This window comes from Phaethon lepturus, unplaced genomic scaffold (assembly GCF_000687285.1).
Source record: "Phaethon lepturus isolate BGI_N335 unplaced genomic scaffold, ASM68728v1 Scaffold9280, whole genome shotgun sequence".
In the NCBI taxonomy this organism is placed as follows: Eukaryota; Metazoa; Chordata; class Aves; order Phaethontiformes; family Phaethontidae; genus Phaethon; species Phaethon lepturus.
In genome coordinates, this window is record NW_010512544.1 from 6127 (window position 1) to 33223 (window position 27097).

Below are 27097 nucleotides of genomic sequence, written 5' to 3' on the forward strand. Positions count from 1 at the left end.
CTGAATTCCTTTTTTTCCTTAGCAGTTGCTTCAGAAATACATTAGGTAATAGCACTGCCGTGCTGCCAGATAATACCGGAATTATGAAATTTATGAGTACAGCAATTTTACTGTTAAGAAAACTGATAATAAAGATCCTAATGAACAGAAAGAGTTTTACCAGGAGCATACAAAGTCAAGTTACACCGATGCCCCAGATATTATCTCTGTGCTTTAAAACCCTCTTAGTATTCCTAGATTCATTCCACTGGGGGGGCGGAAAAAAAAAGATAAATCAAATACATACAGAAACACACTCACTCAAATGGCACTCATTGCTTTTTGTACAATTAAGCTTTAGTGAAAATATACATCTTAAAACAAATGAAGTACAAATGTACAAAAATCCTTGAACTCAGATAAAAAATATATATAATACACTTTGCTACAGAGATATAAAACATTTAAAGTTTGCTCATCCTTTCCGATAACAGTAAAATGACTTAAAGTCTGGAGGACTCCTGCTCATCATCACTGCAATCAGATTTAAAGCAGACCTGCAAGAGAAGACAGACAATTCAGCTGCAGAACTGACACTATTGTTGGTTTGTGTATTTTATGGGGCGCAGAAAGGCTGAGGGTATGGGGGTGGCTCTTTTTCCAGCACATTTTACTCCATACTAACTAAATGCTTTGGGAATATCAAAGAAAACCACAACCCAACCCCAAATCTCAAGTCATTAAAGTTTCATTTAACCTTAAGATCTTTCCTTCTTTTAACTTCACAGGACAATTAACTGTAGTCTTATTACTTCAAAACCAACTGAAGGCTCTCAAGTTGTATTGACTCTTTCTCAATACATAGAACTATATCTTGTGACAGTATGAACCCTGCCGATTCAGGTTGAAAAGACTACAGTAAGACACAAGCTTTAACTTTAGCTATGTGAGATTATTAGTACACTTAAACCATTCCTTCTATTCCATTACTGTAAGTGGGGGAAAAGTGAATTTGAAAGGTGAACTAAAAATTACAGTATTATTATACATTCCATTAGCATTGTACCATTTTAGAGAGGTGAATTGCCAGCTGATGACAAAAAATATCATCATGCAATTTTAATACATGGCCCTGTTTTGGCTACTTAATGATACGCTCCTAGCAATTTTAAAATTCCACTTCTGCTTGAAAGCAAAAGTAATTCTACAAAGTGTTCTCTTCTGGAATATACTCATGCTTCTAAAGGTAATTCCACTCTTAAGTGCAGGCATACTGAGCAAGCAGAATTGTGTACATCATCTTCAACTGAAAACCTTTACAAGTAGCCTATTTCTCACAACCTATATAAACAAGCACAATGTGTCACGGGTCTTTTAGGTGGTAAATACTCATTCATATACCTCTAAATGTTTACTTTAGAGTAGAAGTTATGTCCTGTAAGAAAAGGCTGTGCATTATTAGAAGGTATTTAAATATATGTTATGTTGTTGTTTTGGTAAAGGCATTAAACTTCCTAAGGTATTTTAACATCTGTTTCATGACACTTTTTCACACTCATTCATTTAGGGGATATTTTTACTTATTTGCTAAAGCACTAGAATGATTCACTGGGAACACAACTTTCCAAAGGAGCAAGTCCTAGGAGTTGCATTCCTCCACCACACTCACTTCTGAGTTCATTCTGAGTCAATTTTATTTAAGTTTTTACAGAGAGGGCCTCAATTATCTCTGAAGTCATGTCCCCAGAAGTTTTTATAAAAACTGGCAAAATACCTAAGGAGCAAGACCCAAATTACTATCTTTAGGAAAGAAAGAGCTACAGCACAGCTGTTAACAGCACACACTACCTCTTCCACAGGTAACAGTTAGCAGACACTAGAGAAAGACAGAATGCTGAGGGAGGAAAAACTCTGGTTATAGGGATTGCTACAGTTTCTGAAATGCAGTGAAGGGTCAAAGCCACAATAAACCAGATTTTATTAGTTTCGGTATTCAGCGAACAACTTGGTTTTCCTATCACAAAATAATACAATAAATGGAATGGACGTTAAGGTCTTACTGGTAATTTTCACATGAAAGAAAAGGAATACCCTTACCTCTCCACTAAAAAGTCTGTGGAAGAAGCCTCTCTTTGGTTTAGGAGACCTCTCTCTGTCTGGTGACACAGTACCATCAGTTTCATATGCATTGATATCTTCAAAGCATCCCGTTTCAATCATCTTTGAAAAATGAAATACCCGTAAGAGCCTCTCAAACATATTCCATATATTATCTATTTACTCTGGCTGGGTACTCCTAACAACTTACAAATTCATCAGCCAAACTACACTACTCGCAGAGCTCCATGAAGGAAGGTATGAAGTCTACATTAACTTTCCTTGCCCACTCAGCAAACTAAAGAATAGCAATGGGAGCACTACCATGGAGGTAAGTACTCTTACTGGTAAGGCATTTCTTCTGCCGATGATGCAAAAAGCAGAGGTTTTTAGAACCAGAAATTGATTTAACTTTCATCTATTCTGCTCACTTCAGAGCAGTCTAGCCTAACAAATATAATATCTCTATACCTTGGACTGAACTTATTTATTAATAAACATGACATTGAGTAGGAGAAATTATTATTGTATGCAGAATACTAATATCTGCATAGTATTAGGGGGGATACTTTTTACAAAGGGAACAAATTGCACTCTTGGGAGAAAAAGCAGCTGATGTCTGACCACAGTAATTTAAACATCATTCTGGTGTTTTAGGCTACTGTCTATCAGAACACAGCTAACATATACCATAATTAGAAATCAAGCAATGAGATAGAGAAGGTAATGCTTCATGGGAAAAAAAAAGTGAAGACAGGTCTCTGCAGAGAAGCAACGGGTTTTGAAATAATCTGTGTTTGTGTACACAGAAAACAAAAGAATTAAAACCACAGTTACTGGGTGTAGAAAGGACAGCAGAAAGAGTAAATGCCAAAATGTAAATCAGACATGGTCAGAAGGGGGAGAGTGGTTAATGCTCACATGTAGTTGGTGTTTATCAGTGAGTGCCACCGATACACGTCTGTTGTAACAGGCATGCAACCAAGTGAGTATACCTTGCAGAGGGAGAGAGGGCATAAAGAGGAATAAGAAGAAATGCAGTTGTTGTAAGCCATGACATTAGGTAAATTATGGGAGGGAAGGAGGAATTCTTAAGAGACTGAGAGCAAAGATGTGAGGGAAAGCTCAGTAACATGAATTAAAAAAAAAAAAAAATAAGCATAAATGCAAAATGAAGCCTGCACAGTTATTCCTCGAAGAGATGGAGTTACCATCACCAGAATTCCACACCTACTTTCAACTTTATTCCACTAAGTGGGGTTAGAGTTATTAAGCTGCAGTGCATTTCTTAACGACTGGATCATATTCTGAAGTTCAGATTTACAACATAGCATAGGAAATATTTATTTCTCCAACAGCCTAAGGTTCATTGCTTCTTAGTGAAGACCTTCTATGTCAAATGACACCTTTCAAATCTCCTTAATGAAATGCAAAAAAAGTGAAAGGGAAACAAAAAGGAATGTACTTTTTTCTCAGACTTGTTCAGAAGTTGCTCATCTTTTGTATTCAAGCTTTAAATAAAAATAAAAAAATCATACCGAGAAAGAATCTACACTAGTAGGGAATTCAAGACAATACTAATTTCATAAAGTTATGAACATCTTATAATAGGGGGAAGGCATTCGTAACAAGAAATACAATTTTAAATAATTGTTACTGAGTGCTCTTCCTGAAATAATGAAGATTTGCATTTCCTAAATACAGACTGAACTGCACGCAGAGAGGTAGCAAAATTCTAGTATTCTGTTCAGAATACTAGAATACTCACTCACTGGGCAGATGAAAAAGCTTTAAGAGAAAGTCTGACTCAACCAATGTTGAATTGGTTGTTTTGAAACCTTACAAAAGGTGAATCTGCAGTTCTGTATCACTACGTCACTTGCACTCTATTGATTCACAGGAGTGATACACAAACAGCTTGCACCGTGCCTATTTGCTTTTGAATACTATGAATAGCATTCTATCCCTCTCTTACAAACAGCAATATTGACTAACGTGTGATAGAAGAACAAGGAAAATGTGTTCATACTGATGCTAAACACTGTTCTGTAGGCTGTATCTATGATGACAAGATGCCAGATTCTATTTCTGGAAATTTACCATAGATCTCAATTTTTAGCAAATTTTTTTATGTTTTGAGAAAAACTTTATTCTGAAGTCTCTCCGCAGAGAAGTCTAAAGCAGACGCTTCTTTACATATCACAGAGAAAGTTAATACTATAATTATACCCCTTATTAAATCTTCTATATTGTTGTGCTAAAGAAAATAAGCTTTTATGAAATATAAAATACCTCGTTTTGCCAAGGGATTGAGACACAACCCGTAACAAATTTGGAATAGAAGTCATCATCTGTAGTATCCAGGTTCACTCCTTTCACTGTTGAGAACTGCTCTATATCCAGGACATCTTTACAATATACGGCACGTGGCTGCAGTACAATACAAGATTGCTTCATTAAGGTTTTGGGGTTTTTTGTGGGTTTTTTTCTTTCCCAGATGAGCGAAGGGGGAGTGAAATGTCTGCAAGTTTATATTTCACATTGCTGATCACCAAATTACACTATACCACAAAACAGAAATGCAAAAACTTAAAAGACTCTTGTCATAGGCACCTGAGCAATTTCATCCATCCTGCAAGTAACAGAAAAGAAATCTCAAAACTAGAAACAGCATGCAATTTCTCTGGATTTCTTAATGGTTGTCATCATTCACTCATCTTCTGTCACCCTCCTTTCAACTCCAGAATAATTTCTCCAATGCTGATCTGCATTTCTGCAGCATCTGAGCTAGGGAAGTACACTTTTAAGGGCTAAGAAATGAGCTCCAAAGCTCCCTAGAGCAATACCACTATTGTAAATTGGCTTGTGATCTCAGATGACACGCCACAAAACAACTAGCCATCAATAGCTACAATGGCATTCTCCTGACAATTTAACAAACTTTAATGGTTTCTCTGAGTTCACATGATTGCTGACATAGAATTGTGACAGTTCTTGCCTTTTATATACTAATCAAATCTGTCTCACCTACTTACATCTGGCAAGAATGGAGGTTCTAACATGTTAGCTTCCAGCCTCTTGAAGTTAATATTCTTGAAAATAGGATGTTGCTTTACGATAGCAGCTCCATCTTCTGTGCAACCCAGTCGTTCCCCTGGATTTTTAGCAAGTAACTGCAAAGATACGGAAAAAAGTCTGAATCAGTGATAAAATCCCACAATTAAAAAAATAATAAAATCTATATACAATGTCTTTCAGTAAGTTTATTTTGTTACTTTGCCTTTTATGAGATGAAATTTATCATGGTATCAAAATGAACTGGAAATCAAAATGATGACATTCTGGGAACAAGAAAATTTTCAGGAGACAAAAGAATCCCTGAAAGCAGGCCATTTGAAGACTACACCCAAAGTTATACAAAAAAAGTTTAATTGATGCCATGCTGAAAAGATTTTACAGACTTTGCAGCAGACTACTTTCAGGAAATGCAGAGTTACTTTTTTTCCAATGGGCTTAAGTAATGCACATATTTTGCATAAACTAGTAAAGAAAACTTTTGAAGCTTTCTGTATAGACATGCTTCTTATTAAACTGAAGAACATGCAAGATAAAAAAAAGCTGTTGTCTCATACAGACTCTTTTTGGCAAGGAAACTAGTATACTACTCTGCCATTTCTCCCCTTGCAGTATCAAATTTGAGCATGCTGTTGTAATCCATCTATAATTACATGTGGTCCAACGAGTACTGGACCTTTTCATTCACGTGATTAAAAAAAAAAAAAATCAACTTATGCAGCCTTCCTTCATCTTAAAAAAAGTTCTGAATTCTCAAAGTTTGAACTCAACATCCATGGACAATCACAAACTTCTATCTGAACCACAGAAAGATTTAAGAACTCCAGCTTTGAAAAAATTTCAATAGAAGATGTTAAAATAGAAGTAGTTCATCTCTTAAAAAGGATTAGAAATTTAATTTTCAAACCTCTACGTCTCTTCACCCACCATCCTGCAGATGGATTTTGCCTCCTCTGAGAACTTGTCTGAATATGTTTCCTGGTCTTCCTTTACTCTCCGGTCAATCTCATCCCGTTTGACCCTTTCCTTATGCTTCCTGAATGGAGACTGTCCTTCAATCATTTCATAAATCAAGCACCCAAGGCCCCACCAGTCCGGGCTGAATGTATACTTTTCATTTTTGAGCACTTCTGGAGCTACAAAACAAAACCAAATAAACCCCCATGACAATTCACTTTAAATTAACTAATTAAATATTGAAAAAACTCTCAGGTACTCTTTCGGCTCTGTGCAGAGATCTTTGCATAACTCCTCTGTACTTTGAAGAAATGTTAATTTCTACAGCAAGGTCTCTGTTTATATCTAAGAGAAGCACTTAAGTTCTTTAACACTTAAGATCAGTACTGTTTACAAACTGAGAATGAAGTTTTTCCAAAGCATGGAAAGAAATGTGTTGTTACAGTAATTCATCTGTTTACCTGTGCCCCTAAATCTCTTTGAACCTCAGAAAAAAATTAGATGCTTTCTTAAACTTCTACCTAAAGCTAGAATTTCCAGAGTTAAGTTTTCAAGTTTATTGGTAGGCTTATAACGGACTACTAATATCTACCACCGCATATTGTAACGTTTTTTCCCATAAAATGTCTAGTAACTAATCCCGACCCAATATAGTTCTTTGGACAAGTCATTCATACATTCACAGAAGTAAATTTTCTTATAAAACATAACTAACAAAGGATACTTTACATACCCATGTAACCAACGGTCCCAACCCGTCCTCGAACTGTTTCTCCTTCTGGAATCTGCACAGCTAATCCAAGATCTGAAATTCTGATATGCCCTATTTATGTTAAAATAAATTATACATAGTCAGCAAATAATAAAATACCATCACTTTTAAATAAAAAAATTTCTGTAGTATACTTCATCAAAAGTATACACCCAAACATCAAAACATTCATATACTCATTTATTTAACTTAACTAGAAAGGAGTAAGTTATCATTGTTCAACCCCCTCTTAAATACGTAAAGGTCATACAAAAGAATTTGCTGTTAAGTACTCTTAATTCATAGCTTTGGCATAGGCTGCTACTGTAGAATGAAAAGAAATGATGACTTGCTCATTCTGTATCTATGCATCAGACACTTCTATTTTTCCATTCTGTATTCCCGCCACAAACACTTAGCTTTCTGACTTCCTAACAAAACATTGGAATTTGCTCCATTTATTCCAAATATGAGAAAACTGTAGCCTGTACTGAGACATCAGGTATACCTCTAACGAAGTACCCTAGTAATGCTAAGCACAAGTAATTGGAATTGCCATCCCCACTCCCCCCAAAAGAAAAGTAGCCTAGCCATAACCTACTTAGAATTATTTATATTGTAACATGTCCGTTCAATATTAGGATTTCCCCTTCTCATGAATTAGTCTAACGTAGATAACAGCTTCTATTTCACTTTTTTAGCCAAACTTCTCAAGTTGACTTCCTTTCCTATTAGGCATGGCATTTACACTAGTACCTATAACGTAGTAGTAGTCTGGTGGAAGGCCATGATTTGTCATGAACAACACTACTCAGATAGGGAAACAGTCCAAGAAGGACAATGTGAACAAGTTCACCCCATGCTCCCTTACATTCCCATGGACAGACACAAGTTCTTTGTTGGACACCAAATGATTCAATACAATACAAGCCAAGAATTGTATTGACATGATTCTAATTTAAAAATACATAATGTACTTTCTTAATAAAAATATAAAAGGCTAGACAGAAGAAAGGACAATTACCTTTTCATCTCAATTTTAAAAGAAGAAATTGCCAATCATCTGTAGTAGAAAGATTCGGGGGAAAAAAACAAAACAAACCAAAAAAACCACACTTATTTCTAATACTGGATATAAGGACAGGGACACTGGCATTTACAGAAACATCACAGATTCACAGAATAATTCAGGCTGGAAGGGACTTCAGAAGGTCTCTAGTAAAACCTTTTCAGCAAGCAGTCAGCACAAAGTGTTCAAGGCTTTTAAAATTCTTGTCTAGAAAGCCTCCAAGAGTGGACACTGCATCACCTCTCTGGGTAGCCCGTTACAATGTCTGAGTGTCCCTTGTGCATATATTCTCTGTCGTTCAAAAAGCTCTACAGCATCAGTGTAAGTTAATAGCTTATTAATTTCTTATTTACATGTGACAGATAATCAAGGGGTGGGGAGAGAGGGTAGAGAAAGTCAAGTGCCACTCTGTATACCGGTTGGAAATAACTAAATGCTCTTGAGCAGCAAATGCTGTTTTAAATACATTCAGATGCTCTTCTGTTCCCTGACATCTGATGAACCCCTTTTCAAATGCAGGATCTGAGCTCCTGAAGCTATTTTCTAATTAGTCTCCCCTGCTCTCTGGAACGAGATCAGAATATCCCTGGCAGAGAGAAAGCATTCTTGTGCAGTCCTGCAGGGCTACGTTTTTCATCAAAGAAGCCTTCAGCTTTTGCAAGACGTTGCTGGAGAGAAAAATTAAATAATGCATTTGATGTCTAGCAAAGCTTTAGCTCTTGCAAAGTGACTTCTCCCAAGCATCACCTTTTTAGAAATTTATCAGTCAGAACATGCTGATTTTAAAAAAAAATTTGTGCTAATGACTTCAAAACCAGTTTTCCTTTAACTAAAATACTCAGCAATTACAAGAACAAACTGGCAATACTCATCCACAGCTTAGAAAAAGGTAATTGCTGCACATGTTCTATAGTGAATTCAAAAGACTCTCATAAATTTCATACAATGTTATGAAAGAAAATTAATTTGGCTTTTGAAAAACAAAAAACTATAAACATTTCTTCATATTGTTTGCACTTGCTTGATTTCTTCCAGCCACATATACATCAGTGACTATCATACCTGTTTTAGCTGAAATGTTAAACAGAGATGATTTGAATTTCTTCTCCTCTTTATTGCTTAAACATTATAGTTTACTAGGTAAAATTCTGACCCCACATCTAGCAAGTCATGTTTCCGTAGTCAAAGAAAAGACAAACAGAGAACAAATCCATACAAAAGTTTTAGCCATCTTAAATCAAGGGGAGGAGTGAGAAGGAGGAGCAAAAGAGGAAAACTAGACATTTTAAGGTGCAAAACTGACCCCTCAAACGTCGTCATCGTCATCCCCCAAAAACCCAGTATTTCCCCCTACTTTCTAAAAAGCAAGGGCATTTTTTTCTTTACTAATTAAAGTTAGCATTTGTCAGTCAGGTCCCTTTTATTATGAAGAAATCCCTTTGGCTTCTGGCACAGTATTAATTAGATTAAATGCCGATTTAAAAAGTAATTCTAAGTTTTACTTACCACAGTCATCAAGGAGTATATTCTCAGGCTTCAAGTCTCTACAAGTTAAACAGAATTGAAATGTGAATTATACAAAGGCAAAATTATTAGCGGTCATGAAGTGCAACTCATGCAACATTACAACTTCTTGGTTCTGATTAAAGCAATTTTTCCCATTTCCACCTATATACAAAAAAAGTTGTGAAGATGAGGACTTAGAATACAAACAGTTTAACTATAGAACTTGAGATTCATTTTTTCACAACTCTCTAATCTGTTTATATTAACAGCAGCAATTCATATTTCACAGATTAGAAATTTTCTCTACACAAACTAAAATCCTGATATGAGAAACTACCAATTTACACCCAAACTTGTGCTAGTAAGTGAAAGACATTTCTCCTGGAAGCAGCCACCATACAACTCCACAATGGTAAAACACATCAGTGCTTGCTGCAGTTTGATGCTGACCCCTTGCTATATTCCACCCCAGGGTGTCAGAATATCAACAAAGAGCATAGGCTTAATATCATCCGTTCAAACTCCATTCCTTTAATTTGGACATGCAGGTTCTAAAGCTTACTAGACACTTCATCTAGTTAGGATTCTTTGCAGTGAACTTTCTAAGAGTTTCTACTACTTTTCTGTAACTGCCAAAGTTTCACATGAAACACATTTTTGCTATTAAATGCTAGCAAGACTCAGGAAATAGTAAAAGGGCAATTAATTCAGTGTTGCAATTCTGCATTTTACAGGCATCTTGTATGTTGTTACTTTAAGAACAAAAGAAGAAACTCAATAGATGTCGTGGTTTAGCCATCATGTTTAGATGAGAACATACATCTTTTTATACATATAAAACATGTATACACATGGAATATATAATGTATATTATATATGTAATTGTGATATGCATCAGAAAGAACATAGGCAGCAATACAGCCTCTTAGATTTAGTCCACCATAAATAATATAAGGCCAGAAATAGACAAGCAAAAATCAGTTCTTGGCTAAAGATTCAGTTATTATTGTAATAGATTATTAAAAACAATATGTACATATATATATGGGTAGATGTACAGTTATTCATATACAAGCAGAAAAAACTGAATAATGTAAAAGAAGCAACTTTAGGAAGAACGATTCTAGAATTTACATTCAAAATGAAAGAGAAAGATACCCACACACCTTTGTTCACCAAGAAATCTGTATGCTTTTTTTTCCCCCCAAATATTGATAAATTGATGCTCTGAAGTATGTGTATTCATGTTTAAGTTTCATTATTTCAGGAGATTAACTGTCTGAAGAAGTCAGTAAGATTCTTTGCTTCTAATACTTTTAAGTCTAGACAGTCCCCATAATGTTAATCATTTGACGTTAGATTACAGAGATTACAATACCAGAGAAGCCAGGAAAGATCAGAGTGAAAAAACAAAAACCAAAAAATCCCACACCAGTATCAAAAAAGAAAATTCAGCTCAAACTTTAGGTAGAAGCACATCTACTTTAAAGCACATAATATATGCTCAGGTTGACTCAAGTAAACAAGTTTAAAGAGTTCCACCTCCAAGAAGGCTGATTAAAGCCTAACCTAAACCCTAATACTTAGTAGGAACATATGATGCTTAACAGAAGCTAACTCTGTTCTAACATGATTTTGGCTGGTCAATAGTCAAACTTGTTTCTAGCCAAAACTCCACGTCTTTAATGCCATCAGTTTCTAGGCCTTGCAGTTTGCAAAGAAGTCAGCTTTTGGAAGCAACCAGCTATAAATTCTATTTCTGGGATGCTAGCTTTGGGGTATCAGCCTTCTCCCCATTCCCTTCATCCACCACAACAGAGGCCAAAGTCACAGTGCCTGCTGGAATACAAAGACACTAGTCCTGCACTGGGTAACAGGCTACTTGAGCTGAAAACCAGGCTCAGAATGAGAGCTAGCAATGCAATTCTAGCAACAGAGGCAGCAGTTTTCCCTTATGAAGCAGAGAAAGACCGGAGGACTGCAAAATTCACAAAACTGAGAGGTTCATTAAAAAAGTTAGATTAACATCATATATTTATTTTAAATTGGACTAAACAAGCACTGGTGTATTTGTGGTATAGTTTACACCAGACTTCCTACAAAGAAAATTTCTGGATAAAAATCCTTCAGGGGATTTCACTGTCAAGAACTCTGAGCACAGGCACAAGGCACGCAGGGTTTATCCGCTTGGTTTATAGACTACAGCTTCAACAGGTCTCTGAGGCTGATCTTCAGCAGCGCTATGTGCACCTACATGAGTTTGTGAGGAAAATCTAGGTATCCAAGCAGCTTATCTGATAAAAACACTACCATCCTTAAGGAGTCAGGTCACCCCTGCAGGAAATTTCCAGCAATTAAGTCCCTTCTGGAAAGCAGGCACTTCTTCCCCACTCTGTCTTATGCAAATCCTGACTTTGCTCTAAGTATTATCAGACTTTTTAGGTAGCAGATGGATGAATAGCTCCACTACTGCCTGCTCCTGTCTGTTTGCTTATTTTTCTAATGTCAGCAACATATGGCAAGTTACAGAAAGTTTCACAAGCTACCACTGAACAAGCGAACTGGTTCCATTGCTATTGCGAGGCAGCGCGGGGCCCTCCTTCCAGCTCTGCAGCTGTTCCTTCAGCCCAGCGGGAACCCCACTACCAAAATGGCACAACTGACTTCAGGGTCCTACGGACACTACTAATGCCACTGCTTGAAATTCAGTAGTAACTGGCATAAAGACACACGAAACACAATAAAAATAGGTGTTAACGTAAAGTTAAGGCCTAGTTTTTCCACTTTATGAGGCATGTTGCTACTGATGGCAACACATCCCCGATATAATAAATTTATAATAAATTTTAACAAGACTGACTTACATTAAAACCACCATTCTAGAACTGAACAAACTGACAAGATGAACTGATTTTACTGCTATCTGCACCAAGGATTTCTATTTTCAGTAGTTCTGGATTTCCCTTCTTCCACTACAGTGCACTTTACTGTAAGTATACAGATGGATAGCCACAAAAACACATTCTCAAGAAAATATTTTCTAATAGTATGTTACAGAGTTCAAGTCTGATTTAACAGTTTAAGCTATTTGTCTAAAAAGAGAGTTTAAAACTCCTCCTTTATAGCTGGAAAACAAATGCAGTAATAGATCTTGAGATATGGGAACAAGAAAAAGAACTAGCTCGAATTTCAGAAATTCAGTGGTACAAACGGTATTAAATGCTTTTAAAATGACAGCAAAATAAGAAAAACATTCCTTCTGTATTTTCTTGCCCTGGAAAATGAAAAAATTAGAAAAAATACATAATGGCATAAATGAAAATGTCCTTCAGTATGTTCTCCCCCCCAAACCAACATTAAGATTGGAGATTGCCGGCATAACTTCTTTAGTGAGAATAAAATAATTATGGGAAATTTTCCCAGGCTTTCTGTTTCACTCATCATATATAATCACTCTATTGCTGCTTAAATGCATTTCCATTAAGATGACTGATAAAGAATTTTAATGGTGTAATGTATCACTGTCATTGGTGACATTCTGAAGACTTCCATGACCACCTGTTTTGGCTTCTTGACTTTAAAACTGTAAAATTTACAACTACACTCCTAAACGTATGATACAAAAAGAAATATACATGGAAAAAAGCAAATCAAGACCATCAGGAAAAAAGTTACTATTAGCAAAAGAAAAGAAACAAGACTTTGTTTTATAAAAAGTTGGTCATTCAATATTAAAAAGCAGAGGGCTGAAAGTGATTCTACAGAGAGCATAAAATTATCCAAACATTTTCTAATTTTAGTACTCAAGCACAGCTGAGCTGACATGGTATAATTAGAGTCTCTTTTCATCTGTTTACATGCTGGGCAGGTACTCCCTTAGTATGTCCTACACCGAATTGTTTAAATAATGCCTTCAGGTATTATGATTAAATTTACGCCTTTTTTTTCCTTCCAAACATACAAATTATTCAGTTACTAGCACATGTACAGGTAACTGTCTTGGTCCTTCATTTTGTTACGAACGGAGGACTAAAAATATTCCCATTCTTTTAATTAAGAGGCAATTTTACTCAGAGTTGGTTGTGAAACTACTTTTTTCCTTGCCTATAAATTACATGTTTAAGGCCATGCAAATTCTTAATAATTGGGAACTGATTATGTAATCACAAAAAACAGGACAGAGATCTAGACACCAAGACCACTCCAGAAGAAACCACGACCACTCCAAGACCTGGAGTTACAGACAGAGAACACTAGGATTTGATACATGTGTTTGAAGGTCTTCTTGTAGGCAAACAGCTAACTAGCTGGACTTAAACACAAGGGATGTGGGTTTTTTGTTGTTTTGGTTTTTTGGGGGTTTTTGTTGTCGCTGTTTTGTATTTTAAACAATCAGCTTCGTTTGCACTTGGGCAACATGAAATGACCTACTTATAGCTGATCCACATGAGGAGAATGATGAGCAAAACCATTCAACCTTGCTTCCCTCCCACATGCATGCCAAAACACACCACGTATCATTCTAAGATTGGCCAAATTCTTTAGGGAACCACATAAAACCACCAGCATAAGCCCAATTTACTCTGTGTTTCTGCCACTTTCTGCTCTGTGTGTGTTAGTCTTCTATATTGGGGAGGGAAAAGACTAAGACTCATTATATTAAAGTTATGCAGGATTATACTTTAAATCTTCTTTGAAAACAACTGGTACTTGGTGTTACACACCAGAAAGATAAAGGAAGCATTCTTGGTCCACCACTAAGTTTATTTTGCTTGTTCTGTAATATGCCAGGGGTTAAATGATGCATGTACAGAGACAGAAAAAAGAAGATCATACAATCTCAATTACAATGCATGAGGCTTCTGACAGTTTCATTAACTCAAAAGCAGTAAAGTGTCTACTAGAGGAACCTGAAATAAAAAGAGAAGAAAGAGGGCAATATGGATTATAACTGACTTTTTGCCCTCTTGGGCATAACAAGCAATGCAGCAAGAATGCTATAGCCGTCTGTGAACTTCTACTTTAGAATAGGCAGGAATACAATCTCATGTTCCTAAACCCCTTTTTATTTGAATTACTAATAAATTTGCTTTGTAAATCACAATTTACTATCATTTTGCAAACAAACCTTGAATCAACTTTATACTGTTTTAGAATATAGCGAGTATCTAGACCTAAATTTACAGTAAGAAGACAAATAAGATCAGTAATTCTGAAGGACGTGCCATGAAAAGGACAACTAAACTATTTTTTAGTAGAAAACAATTAATACATTCAATGCTGAACAGACACGGAGAATTCAAGGTACGAGTGACTTTAGGTCACACTCACCTGTAAACAATTCTTTCCTTCTGCAAATCCTCCAGACCACAGCACAGTTCTGCAGCATAGAAAATAGCCCTTTCTTCATCAAAGCCAGGATTTCCCATGTTATATATGTGAAACTTCAAATCCCCTCCATTCATTATGGTTAATACTAAACACAGGGCATCTTTCGTCTCATATGTATAGGATAAACTAACCTAAAAATGAGGCGGGGGAGAAGATGACCATTATTCATTCATAAACCCCAATACCATTCACAGCTTTTTTTTTTCCAGTACAAGCAATGTATAAATCCTTTTTTAAAACAAACAAAAAAAAAAAAACCCAAAACAGCCAAGTAGAGAACTGCTCCAGTCCAGTACTTGAAAACACAAAGGAATTCACACTAATGTGCATGTATACACAAACGCTAGATCATCATGCAAAAGTTTAATGACATATCTGTTTAGATACCATAGAGCTCCATCCAGACAATAGATTTATTGATGATGCCCCTCAGCTGCATGTTATCTATATTACTCTTTGTAAAGATAATGTGCACATACACCTTATTTTCTATATATTTATACTTATACTTCAGGAATTACGCATTGTCAAACCATCTTCCTGAACTTCTACAAGAGCCAAAGTTGCCCTACATTAGAGAAACTAAAACAGTTATTTAAGATCAAATGTGTAGTTTCTATTCTTCCCCTCACTGCCCCAAATAACTGCATGTTTCCCTGGCTTAGAACCTGACAACAGTAAAGACTTAGTATAGCTCTTTATAGTCTTTCTTCTCACTGTATTTGGAATGAGGTGCTGATACGGAAGGAAGAACACTTTTTTTTTTCTTCAGGTTTTAGGTAAATGTTTTTAAAGTGCATTTAAAGTTTTAAGTAGACTTGTGAATTCAAAAAAACCTCAATTTTAAAACAATGTCATATACTGCAAAATTTAATATATGTTGTTTAATATATAAACTCAATTTCAATAGAAAAAGCTATGCTATGCTGGTGATCATCAGGTTCTTCAAAATTACCTACAGAGATTAAATAACTCCTGCTCAAAGAAATAGGGTTTAAACATATACTTAGCTTATGTTAGGTAAGTAAAGTAGATAAACATCAGCAGGATATTTTTTACTCAATAAATATATTTTTAAATGCAGTACAAATACAAGAAGGCTATAATTCAGTAGTAAGTCCAAATTCTGCCTTCAGAAGCATAAATCGAATACTAAATAATAAAAAGAAATAAATATACAAATCAGCTACTCAGGGCAAGGGCTCCCTATTTGGTGGTTTTAAACTGACCTGTCCAGCTATTAATGACTTAATATGTTATGCCTGTGTCACATCTGATCTACCCACTTCCAATCCACTATTACTGCAGATCTTGGATCTAGATCTTTTTTTTTTTTTTTGTTGCATCAAAAAAAACCCCAACCCTTTAAGGCAAGAGGAAAATAACATACTCAATCCTATAAAGTGATTACAAATTCAACTTCGATCAATCATTGATTTATACTATTTACATATGTTGAAAATATTACTAAAAAATGGAAGTTTCACTCTTATCTCACTTATCTCTACAACTACTAATTTCTGGATCAATTCAGGTAATTTCTGGATTCATTTTCAATCAATTCAAGCCCATGAGCCTTGTGAGACAATAACATAACATATTTACCCAAAGCATTATTTATAATTGTTTAAAATACATTAATGCATCTGGCCAACAGGGTCTTAATTTTTCTTTTAGCTGGAAGTATTCTACAGGGTGGGGTTTTTTTTTAATACATAAAGCTTATCAGAAAATAAATACATACATATTTTATACAGACACACATATATACTTATACTTATTTATAAGTAACCTTCACTATCCTCTAACACAGGTACTTTAAAATCCTCTCTGAAAAGCAATACAAAAATTTATCAGTAAATGGATTTTAAAACAAAGCAAAAACGCATTTAAAATTTACATTTAAATAACAACAATTCAATGAAAAAATAAACATTACCTGGGGGAAAATTTACTTTGATCATTCTATGTTATTTCACTGCTTAGTAATTTGAGCTACTAACAGATCATAATTTATGTAACAGCATCAGGTTGAAGTATTACAACTAAGATTTTCATTCTGTGGAACTTCTATTAAAAAGTTATGTTAATTGTTTCACATTCAAGATACCTCTTTAAGCCTTAGTACACAGCAAAGCAATATAACTAACCTGAATCAATATACTAATCAAATTTCATGTTTATCTTGAAAGGTATAAGCAATAAAGTAATTAATGCTATGAAAATACCTAAGGTTATAAAAACTCTACAGAAGTCACAGAAACGCAGGATATGTAACTTCTAATGACAATTAAATGGCAGACTCTCATGAAGTCATCCCTTTGTGAGTGCATTTATGAAGGACCTCCAAAAATGAAATTAGAAATCAGCATTATTTATAAGTAAATAGGTGTATGGGAAGGAAGAACGGGGTAAGAGAAAAAAACCAGAAAGCAATGCATTGGAAGAAAAGACAGAGAATAGGATAGAATAAAGTATATGGAATATCCTCTTTATTAAACATAAGCAAACATAACTCAGTCATAGGCTGAAGCAGAAATAGAATTTAAGTGCTTATTGAAGTCTGAGTACGACAGAATAATCTATTCACCTTTAAACAGAGGACAAAGATGCAATGGCATCAGCATGCTGAAACACAACCTAATGTTTTGGTTGTAAGTGAAAAATAAAGTAGGCAGACTAAAACAAATTCAATACTGGATAAAAAAATGTCCTCTGCACAGACCTACTCACAATCACACACAAAGCATACTTATTATATCAATCATTTCTCTCAGCAGTCATGCATTCTCTAAAGCAACTAAAAAATGTCTTGTGCACACAAGCTCCTGGAAGAGACTGAAATGAAGCAAGGACAGCAAGACATCTGAGAATAAGATCGAATGTAGATACTTACTACAAACCTACTATTCACTTTTTCTAGAATTCTTTTTTCATTTAGAGCCATTGATTCTCCTTTCCTCTTCTTTATTCTCTTTTTTTCTAGCTTTTTACAAGCATACATTTTTCCTGTTGCCCGTACTTGGCAGGCACACACCTAAAAAAGAAGCAAGGTGTGTCAGAGATGCTAGCGGTTTTTTAGAATTTTTTTTAAGATGATAAAATTTTATTTTCTTTTTTAAAAGTCTTGAATGTTCTCAGAAAATTAAGGTCTGTAAGCATCAGTACAGAGCTTTCACCCATGAAACAACTTTGAAGGGTCACAAAAGAAGTAGAAAAAGTGATTATACAGGAACAAACCCATATTTGTTGGAGTTGAATAGGTCATTAAAACTGTGGATCTTGTGTTGGTGAAACACCTGACTGCTGTAACAGTATATGTCTAGACAAGCACGACAGAGGACAAATACGCACACCATAATCAAGCGAGAGAAAGATAGTGATAGTTTAGTAACTCTCCTTCCCCTTCAATATAAGGCTCCAGTTAAAACATGTAGGGTGAAAAAAAGCCCAATGAATTATAAACAGAATTAATAAAATCTATAGGTTTTCCTATTAGGTTCATGAATATTCTACATAATTATTAAGTAGAAACTACATTCTCATTGCCAAATGAAATTTCTAAACAGAAGCAACTGTTGCCAGTCTGTGGAAATTTTCTCCAACTTTGTGCATGACCTACAAAACTGAACTAACACATTAAAAGAAAACAGTATGGACTAATGACCGTTTGCCAGGTGATATGTCAAATGTAGATTGTTAGAGTCAAGAGTTAAAAAACTGCTTCTCCACCATATCAACCTTTCTTTTTTTCCTTAAGGATTGCCTCGCAGAAAGATACTTCTGTACTCACCTCTCCAAATCCACCTTTGCCTAGTACTCGGTAATGTCTAAATGTGTGTTTAGTTACTGGTTGCCTGATTAACAGAAAGAAACAATTAATGCAACAGGAATTACAAGAGTTTGTAATCCCCTCCCCACCCTGAGGTCTGTCTTCATTCTCTCCTTCCTGTTCTATGACATCTTACTGAAAAATGGTTGCCTTGACGTCATGAAGACAGTATTATAATAAGCTGAATTTCAAGTGAAAGGGGTGCTCTGATTAGAAACATTGGCTCCCTCATGTGGTCATCAGATATCCACAATAGCAGGAAGAAAAGCTGATTAATTAGGCCCTATGCTGTTTATGGTTAAAGCTTTATCTGCTCTCATCAACAGTCAATTTATCACCTCCAGCTGTCTCCCTTAGTTACAGTATGCTGACGTGTAAGCTGTGTTTCAATGCAGCATTTAAAAGGTAAACCATTTCCGATTTTGTTGTGCTGTTTTGCTTTTTCAGGGAGTTGTGGTATGCAACAGCAGTTCAAGACCTGAATTGTTACGGTATGGATGTAGCGGAAGAAGAACAGAAAACTGGAGGCAGTAAAGGCGTCAGACATTCTATGCTAAAACACTCCTAAACACATATCAGAGCAGGGCTATTTCATGGTGGTGGGGTTTTTTTGTTTTGTTTTAAAAGAGCAGTCATTGTTAATGCAGTTTTGTTCTCAGGACAACAAATGGAGGTTCATTTGGTACAGAATTTGGTTTAATTGTCTGAGTAACTTCCCTAGTTCTCTTCCTGGCTTTTGCTACTAATTCAGTCACATAAAAACACTGGATAACTAGAATTTAGTATAAGGTCAAGTACCTTAATGTTTGAATATGTGACCATGATACCCAGCTGTGCTGAATTAGAATCAATTTCTACCAATTTCAGTATTCTGAAAAAGTTTGGACACTCATTTAGTATTGATTTAAAAGCCCAAATTAGATTCTGATATATACAAATCTTGCTGCCTTGTAATTACTAGATCTGTGTCTGTACCACCCTGAAAAACTGATTATTTACTCAATCACCCAGTGGGTTATAAAACTAATTAATCTGCTTATTAACCACTAATTAGACCAAGTTTGAAACTAAAGGATGATAGCATTCCCAAGAAAGACTGGTATCCCACTGCACACTTGACAGCCAAACATTCCTCTATATGATAATAAATTCACATTTCCCTAATACAATTTTACCACTTAAAGACTACTGGACAGATACTTTCATTGGACTATTGACTCTCTCGCTGACACATCGACATCATCCTTTACATCTTGTCTTTCAGATCACAATTTCTTAGACAGGCAGTGTCATTCATTAGGGCTCTACAGCATTTCTAGCACAACAAGCAGAATAGGCCACAAAGCAAAGCAAAATTATAATGCAAACATTATAAACAAACATACTTTTCCAGCCATTTCCACTGTAAAAAACGGGAAAAATACACACTTTCTTGGTAAGCTTCAAAAGGTCTTCTGCTTAGGTATTCATGGACAATTCTAGCAACAGGAAAATAAAATCAATTTTATACTGAAAAAGATGATGATGCAGGAGGTGTTATCAATCTATTAAAATATATTTAAACATATCAGTGAAGCTGTAGGCAGAAAAGCATTGTTACTGTGCTCTACAATGGTTTTAACCTAGATGTCCCACAAAGTGAGGGCCTGTTACAGAAAACTGTTCCTGTCAAAACACTAGTGAATGCCAAACTACTGTTACTAATAGTAACTAGAAAGTTTGACCTCTGCATTCTCATTAAATGTCTTCAAGCCCACCTAAACATCGTCCTCTCAGTAGCTATGCAATGCATGTATGACCCCACAAATATGACCTCTGAAAGATATTTACAGCAAAGTATCTACAAGTTTTCAAGCATTCTTTGGAGACTGGTAAGTAAAATTTTATTCTAGGATTTGAAATTGAAATACTAAATGCCATATACAAACCTGAACACCAGGTACCTTATCATTCCCCTTAAACTAAACACCTCTAATGACAGCTCTCCCCCCACCCCAAAATGGGGTGGGGGGAGAGGTGTCATTCAAACTGTATTCAAATATTTATTGGGCAGAGAAAAGGGGATGACCTACATGACAGATCCTCCATTTGAGACATGTTTTACTAGGTGTTCTCAGACATCCCTTTCAATCTTATAATCTCAGGTTGTTATTAAGTATGCTTATTTTTGTTGCCAGGGAGATGACCCAAGCAGTGACAAAACATGTTGTAATCCTTCAGACATGATCAAGCATGCCTTGAAGAACCAGTAATATTAGAAACATAAAGGCTTTAGAAAGATGTTCAACACTGGTAAACATGTATCGTCCGTCCAAGAAAAGCCCTCCTTGATGCTGCTGTGTGAAATATTACTTCATGACTTCAGAACAAAACCAAGTTGTATTTGTTTGTGGTAACTATCACAATCAATCCTCTAATCAGCCATCTTAATGGAATATAACTGTTAGCCTCAGTTCAACCCATTTTCAAGAACCATAAATGGCGTAACATTGTTCAGACACCTTTCAAGCTCCAGTTGATAACTTCATATTTTTCTGAGTACCTTCATCATGGAAGGGGAATCACTCAAAAGGTAAGAATATAATAAAGAGAAATATTATTCTAATTTACAGAATACTTGGTAGCAGATAATAGAGTGATTTTATGCAAAAATAGCATTAAAGAAAAAGCTCTGCAAAAGTCAAACATCTAAATCACATCTGAAGGAAACCTAGTCCTTTAATAAATCTGTTCCAAATTTCTTACCTACACTCATTTCAGAGACCAAATACTCCTGGGTATAACTACTTCACTTTTCATTTCTCTCAGGAACACACAAATTTCTCTGGTGATACCCAAACTTTGCAATACACGTTTTTAACTTACCTAGTACAGTCCATAAAAAGATCTTTAGAAGGGTTCTTTTCCAGTCTTGCTTTACATTCATTTACTGTTTCCTGAGGTATTTCTGGCAAGTGTGCTGCCGACTTTACACAATTTAAAAAAAAAAAAAAGGCCAAGATGAAAGCAATTTTGTAAATCAATAGAATGAGCAAAAGTTCTGTATTCAATGTGAAAAGAAATCTCTAATACAAGAAAAGGAAAAAAATGGTTTGGCTAAAGAAAAAACCAAGAAAGTAATATTCAGGCAAAATTTTTATTTGTTCTCTATTACAAAACAATTCATTGAAAGCTAATACAGTTATCTCCTATTTCAGTATCAGGGGAAACAAACTTGGCAATAAGTCAAATTTCTTTTTCTTTCCAGAATTCTACCACCACAAAAGTAAGTTATCTATTTGGCTTGGCAGGATGGATGGAAGGGGAAAGAAACACACACACAAATTGGGAAACTATTTCAAACCAGCCCAAAGAAATCTGGGTTTTTTGCAAAAACTGCATGTGACTTTATGGTAGTCCCAATCAGAATAGATGTGGCAAACTTTGAGTCTGTCTGCCTTTAAGGCATCTGCAAGACCTTGATTTGGAGTAAAGTCTTCTCAAGATGACCAAAGTAAGAGAAGCAGAAGGAACATCTATTCACAGAAAGCAAACGTCTAATTATACATCCACAGAAAAGCTTCTACTGGATACCAAAGAACAGACTCTTAAAAATCAATCAGTGAGACCTAATATATGCAAAAGATCAGTAATCAATGATCTCCATGCAAAATACAGAGAAACAGAATGCTCTAGAACAAAACAAAACACCATTTCACTTTGTGGAAACCTGTAGCAATTCTGAAAATTTACAGCAAACCAACCAAGGCCACACAGGAGCCTGAAAGAAGCCCGAGAATTTCAAGAATTCCTCATTCTCACATCTTGAGACTACAAAACTCTGAGTTAATTTGTTAATACGTTTTCTTTAGATGCTAAATGAGTTTCTTTAAAAACATATCTTCACTTCAGACCGGTATTTTAATTAGAAAACATAGGAGAATAAATCGCAATGGTAGTAGTCTTAAAAGCAGAGATCAGTCAAGGTTTCTGCTCAAGTTCATAGAATCATTAAGGTTGGAAAAGACCTTTAAGATCATCAAGTCCAACCGTCAACCCGACATCACCATGCCCACTAAACCGTGTCCTGAAGTGCCACGTCTACACATTTTTGAACACCTCCAGTGATGGCGACTCCACCACTTCCCTGGGCAGCCTGTTGATAAGTTGGTAAGTTTCACAATTTTAGAAGGTTGTATACTTTTTGGAAAGACGAAAATGGAACTAATGGAGTTTGAAAGTCAACTGACTACAAACAATGAAACCATGTGGCTCTCTATTTATCTGACATTTACAAAACACTTGAGACAATATTTTGCAATATAATATATTTACCCCATTAGTGAAGTATGTCTCTAAAACTTTCAGGCCACAGTCTATACGCTTTTCATCTGAAGATACCTCATATTCTGCCTAGAGGAATGGAATTGAAAATTAAATTATGTTCAGAGCTATTTGGCACTATGGTCTTTTACATGATGCTAGGCAAATTTTATCATGAATGACACAATGCTCCTAATATAAAAGGAACTGAAGGCTGTCATTGTTTAAAACCTATTTAAAGCTTTTTAGGGTACATAGTAAAACATGTATGAAGAGCAGTCTTAACAAAAAAAGCACATGGAATTTAACTTTTGGAAAACATAAGAAAACTAACATTTAGTCTAAATGCAATTACAAAAACTACACCCTAGAGGTTAAATTAGACCAATTACAATGAAATATTATTTATGTAGTATTGTAGGACAGAATGATCCAGATGGGAAATAATTAAATAAGAGTACAATAATCAGCATTTTCTTCACTGTATTTTTTTTCCTTCATGTATTTTTCTTTACTACAGTCTTGGGTAAAACCAGTATAAAACTACTACTTTCTACAAGGTCATGTTAACTGGAAATAAGTGAGTTCTAAACTAAACGCTACTTCATTCTCTGAGAAAATAAAACTGAGTAGATACAAAATTTTATGAAGTTTTTGACTTAGTAATATATGGTACTGTGATAGAGAAGACGACCATTGTGCAATCCAGTGTGTTTTGCAGATGAACAACTGGCAGCTTAATAGAGGTCCAGAGGTAGCTACTTATGGAAAAAAACCCTAAACAGTATCAAACAGATACCAGTATTGAAAAACTCCAAGGACTACTTACTATTAATAATTTTAAGGAATAATCTAGAAGCAGACATCCAAAGTTACAACATTTAAAGATAACACAGAATCTGGGGAAAGATTAATTAGAAAAGAGCAATCTCAAGCAGTAATCTGTACTAGCTTTGTAAGGTGGGCCAACTCAATCAAAGCTTATTTCATATCTCAGAATGTAAATCCGTGCACCTAGGAACAAAGAATATATGGCAGACCTCCAGAATGGACGACTGTATCATACAGAACAACAGTTTGGCATACTGGGATAACAAACATTAAGAACATCACAGGAAGTTCCAAGTGATTGACCTAATCAGAAGAAAAGTTATGTACCTTTATAAAGTAAACTAGAACACTGAAAAATGACAGTTCAAGAACCAAACACACACACAATACTGCAAATAACAGAATCCTTGAACTCCAGTTCCACAATCAATTGCGACTAACCCACGCTGTCTCACTACTAAGTCATCTACATCTTTTTCTGCTGAGACATTATGGTACCAACCACTTCAGCACAGTACTCAAATCCATAAACAATTGCAAGCCATTGTTTTTCCTACTTCAATTCCAAAACAATCAGTCCAATGGTAAGGAATTCTTCTGCAACTACCAAACAACCTGAGCACATCAGAAAAGTTAATCAACCACAGCAGTGCACTTACCACCTTTAACATTTGCAATTATGCCATAGTCATCACTAATTTAATACAGTTAGGCATACTGTTTTAAGCAGATACTGTAATTTAAAAGGAAGTTTAAGAGACAGCCTTGTCAAGTAGCTTCTGTTACTCACAGAGCTTAAGAGGGAAGTTTGAGCTGTCATCCATTCTTTTTGATACTTGAGTAACCTTGAGTCCCCAGCTAGTGAAATGAGTCACTAGGTGACTGGATAACTGTAATTCCTCACTTTAATTTCTGACACTTTTAGTCAATTATTTCACAACTCTTCTCTCTGTAAAGCCAAGCTGACTCCAGACTTCAGTGTTACACCTTCTCAAGAGTTAAAGCTTACCAGTCCTTGTATTCAGTACAAGTAGACAACATAGCATTGTACTACCTTCATTTTGCCATTTTGGCCTCCTGAAATAATCATGCTGCTGAAATCACATTGCTCCATATAAAAGAGTCAGAAAGCTCTTTTAATTAAGATGCGAGGCTCTTAAGACTATGGCATTTTATGCCAGAAAGTTTATTTTCAGAAAGATTAAATCTAAAATGTATTAAAAAAAAAAAATGGTAAAAACCCAAGGTAAAAACCCCACAACCTTAGCCTTTCTCTTCATGAGTGCCTTACAAACAAAACCAACAAAAAAACTCTCAACCCCACCCCAAAAAAAGCTTGAACAAGCTTGCTGAAGTCCAGTCCAGAAAAGGGAATCAAGCTAACTCAGGAACCATGTGTAAGAGATAGTAGGTATTTAATCTCACTTCCTTGATCAAGACAGCATGCTAGCTTTCAGATCATTAGTCACCGACTACAGATTATCTTAGCTCTTAAGAGGCTTCTCTTTCAGCGATTCCCAAGCATACTTCTTCACCATGATTTTTCAAATGGAAGTTGAAAAATAAAAAAGTAAATTGTGAAATCGTCCCTTACATCACATTACCTCAACTATGACAGTCTTTGTTAATTCACAAAAGTGTTGCAACTCACATAACATTATAGGTTGCATATTTCAAAACAATTCCAAATGTTCAGTTAGGGTAAAACATGGTTACTTCTTACAACTTTCACGTGAAAAATAACATCTGTAGATCAAAGACACACCTGCCTTACAGTCATGCCTAAGATTTTCTTCTCCTTTGTGCTGCCAAAGATTCTGCTACTCCTTATCTAAGCTTCTAAGGATTAAAAATGTGTACAGAAGTTGTAACCACTAAGGCTATATCCACAGTTGTCAGTGGTCTCCCCATTGTGCAACGATCATTAAAGGCTCTGGTTTACATTCACTTCAGGACAATTAGCTCCATTGTTCTGATTTCCATTCACTTCTTCCCATCAGCAGGCAGATGTTTAGCCATCTCCAGGAAAGCAGGGCTTCATCATCATGCATAATGGCTACTTGGCAAGACAAACACCATAACTCTAGCTTCCCCCTTTTCTCCTTTCCCCCAGCTTTTATTGCTGAGCATGGCATCATATGGTATGGGACATCCCTTCAGTCAGTTGGGGTCAGCTGTCCTGGCTGCGTCCCCTCCCAACTTCTTGTGCACCCCCAGCCTCCTTGCTGGTGGAGCAGTGTAAGGAACACAGAAGGCCCTGACGCTGTTCAGCAATAACTAAAACACTCTTGTTTATCAACACTGTTTTGACCAAAAATCCAAAACATAGCACAGCATGAGCTACAGTGAAGAAAATTAATTCTATCCCAGCCAAAACCAGCACAAAAATCAAACTTTTTACAAACAAAAATTTATAAGCTGTTGCTTAATGATATCCATCTCCAATTTCTCACTGCTTACCACTGCGTCCAGAAATTCAATGCATCTTTTCAAATCTGGTCTGGAATCACAAAACTGTCTGAAGAGAAGTCTTCCTATTGGCTGTTTGTCACAAAGCTGGTTATAGTCTCTTTCTGAGAAAGAAACAGTAAGTAAATATCTTTATTTTTATCTTTGTCATAGCATGGTCCTTACTCCCATTTGAGAATAGGTCAGAAAAATGACTAAAACATAAAGATTTTACATTAACATATTCAGCAAAAACATCAAAAATATGCAATGATCCCAAGGAATAGTGGAACACTCACTTCCAGCCACATAGACTATCACGTTTATTAAAAATACATTGAATGATATGGTTAAGTTTCATTTAGGTTGGGAGGTGAAAAGCAACAATACTGTGAAATAGCAATCCCAAAGCAAACAAGATTGTTTGGAAAGAAGGAATACAAGATAATAACAGAAAAGGTTAAAAAATTATTACAAGACATTAAGAAAAGAAGCGAACTATATTACCACGTCATTCAAATTACGATTCCTTCTTCTAATTCATGACTTTGTAAATTCATCCTTTAAAAGCAATTTTCTTTATCAAACAAAGAACTGTGATACAGCTTTTATCTTCTCCTAAATTTATCTTCTCATTAATTCTCCATCATATTAAAACTTTAATAACTTTTTTTTCCTAATTAGCATTCAGAAGCAAGACAGAATCCTTTCAGTTAACACCACCAAACACCCTTCCTTCTCAAAAAAGTCAGACAGACCATTCTACAGGACACCTACCGATTGAGCATCTAATACCTTCACAATGACTAACAGGTGGCAACTTCAGCATCTCTTTCCATTTTTTACTACGCCCACTCCG

The 27097-nt window shown here is 35.6% G+C and overlaps 1 protein-coding gene across 1 annotated transcript; it reads right to left on the reverse strand.

Annotated features, from left to right (window-relative positions):
• Positions 1-318: 318 nt before the first annotated feature.
• Positions 319-27097, reverse strand: GRK4 (G protein-coupled receptor kinase 4). The gene is made up of 15 exons (XM_010287339.1): positions 27016-27097; positions 26251-26363; positions 22972-23049; positions 21523-21623; positions 20043-20135; positions 18619-18682; positions 17722-17862; positions 14766-14956; positions 9435-9472; positions 6842-6931; positions 6079-6287; positions 5112-5249; positions 4369-4506; positions 2077-2199; positions 319-536 (listed from the first exon to the last, which is right to left on the reverse strand). The coding sequence occupies exons 1-15, from the start codon at positions 27065-27067 to the stop codon at positions 483-485; spliced, it is 1623 nt and encodes a 540-aa protein (XP_010285641.1). The 5' UTR covers positions 27068-27097; the 3' UTR covers positions 319-482.